This window comes from Echinops telfairi, unplaced genomic scaffold (assembly GCF_000313985.2).
Source record: "Echinops telfairi isolate 266 unplaced genomic scaffold, ASM31398v2 ScPeMD7_7469;HRSCAF=8507_0, whole genome shotgun sequence".
Lineage (NCBI taxonomy): Eukaryota > Metazoa > Chordata > Mammalia > Afrosoricida > Tenrecidae > Echinops > Echinops telfairi.
The window spans coordinates 50,856,953-50,858,811 of NW_022111372.1; the positions used below are offsets into that span (position 1 = coordinate 50,856,953).

General features: G+C 59.9%; 1 protein-coding gene across 1 annotated transcript in view; it reads left to right on the forward strand.

The window, feature by feature from the left end:
* Nucleotides 1–159: 159 nt before the first annotated feature.
* The window catches only part of GPRIN1 (G protein regulated inducer of neurite outgrowth 1), a 3,300-nt gene continuing 1,600 nt past the window's right edge, over nucleotides 160–1,859 (forward strand). Inside the window, exon 1 of the mRNA XM_004718202.2 lies at nucleotides 160–1,857. Coding sequence (XP_004718259.2) covers nucleotides 307–1,857 — 1,551 coding nt within the window. The 5' untranslated portion in view covers nucleotides 160–306. The remainder of the gene's footprint in view (nucleotides 1,858–1,859) is intronic.

Genomic DNA, 1,859 nt, shown 5'->3' on the forward strand with positions numbered 1-1,859 from the left:
GGGGGATGGGGAGTTGGAGGTGGGGGGAGTAACTGGGCAGAGAGCCCAGTGAGCACTATTGGCCGGAGGACCTGAGGAAGGAGAATCCCAGGAGGTGAGGGCTTCTTTCCTGCTGAGCCTCCCGGAGTCTGAGTCTGCTCCCTCTGTGTTTCAGAACCAGGCAGCAGCCACGAGCCCCAGCATGGTCGTGAACACAGATGGGCAGTGCTGAAGACCCAGTTTGGCTCCAGCTGCTTCCAAAAAACCCCCAGTCCCCTAGGACCGCAGCCCACAGCCTTCTCTTGCCCACAGGATGGGAGCCCAGCCATGAGGGACTGCTGCCCCTCCCAGCAAAAGGCCAGCCCTGCAACCCCCAAGAACACCCCTGACCAAGGCCCAGGCATGGAGTCCAGACACGGCAGCCTCAGCGGGGCTGGGGAAGGAACCTCTTGCTCCGAGGGCCCTGCTGGAATCTTGGCCTGCCCCTCCTCAACCTGCATCCCTCCCCAAGAGGCAGCCACCAAGGGGACTCTCGGGGCACATGAAGCCTCGAGCTCAGGGACACCAGAGACCCCCTCCTCTGAGAAGCCAGGGGGTCCGAAGGCAGAGCCTGTGTCCTTTGTGAAAACCAAGCCCGCATCCTCAGCTCACAGAAACCCTGTGCTTTCGGAAGAGCTGGAACCCAAGACTTCAACGAAGGCAGATTGCACATCCACAGCCAAGGGAGAGGCTGCCTTGTCACGAAAGCCCAATCCTGAGGTGTCAGGACAGACAGAGCCTGCCATCCTGGGAAAGGGAGATCCTGGGCCCTTGGGAAAGGAGGCCTGGACATCCTGTAGTAGAGTGGATACAGGGTTCCTAAGGAAGGAGGCTCCAGAGCCTTTGAGAAAGGTAGGCCCTGTGTCTTCGGGCCAAGAGGAGCCTGCGTTCCCAGGAAAGGAGGCATCCAGGTGCTCTGGAGAAGGGCATCCTGCGACCTCAGAAAAGGTGGGCTCTGCACCCTCAGGAGAGGCAGGGCCTAAGCTCCGGGGAAACACAGGCTCTATATCCATGGAAAAGACAGAGCCTGGGTCTTTGGGAATGCTGACTCCCGGAACCTCAGGTAAGACCGAGCCCGTGGACCGGGGGACCTTGGGAAGAGGTGTTCCCACAGCTGTGGGGATGGTGGGCCCTGTGTCTGGGGGGAATGCAGAAACCGTGTCCCCGGCTAAAGAGGCCCCCCTGGGAAAGACAGGGCCTGCCTTCTCAGGAGAGGGGGCCCCTGAGGCTGCAGGAATGGGGAAAACAGCATCTGCTGGACAACTGGATTCTGTGTGTGCAGGGAAAACAGACCCTGAAAACTCTGAAACATCTTTGAAAACTGGGGGGACCCCGCCACCATCTGCAGACCAGGCGGGCCCTGTGTCCTTGGGAAAGGACCCCCTGTCCTCAAGAAAGCCCAAAGCCCCGTCTTCAGGGCAGGCTGTGTCTGTGGGGCAGACAGAAACTGCCTCCTCAGGGAAAGCGGCTCCCACCTCCTCGGGGAGGGTGGACCCCAGTTCTGTGGGAAATAGATTAAAAGCCTCATCTTCCGGAAAAGAGAATCCTGAATCTTCTGGGAGGCTAGACCCCTTGTCCTCGGGGCCGGGGGATGGAAAGTCCTTGGGGACTGTAGCACCCCCACCCTCAGTAATAGCTGAGGCAGTGACTTCTCAGGGAGGAGGCCCCCTGTCCTCTGAGAAGGAAGCCCCGGGTGCCTCTGGGAAGGCTGAGTCCCTAGCCTTGGTCAAGGCAGGTCCTGAGAAGACCAGAGAGCAGGCAGAAGCTGTCCCCTCTGAAGAAATGGATGCTGGGTCTTTGGGGAATGTGAACCCCATGACCCCAGGAAAAACAGCCCCTGT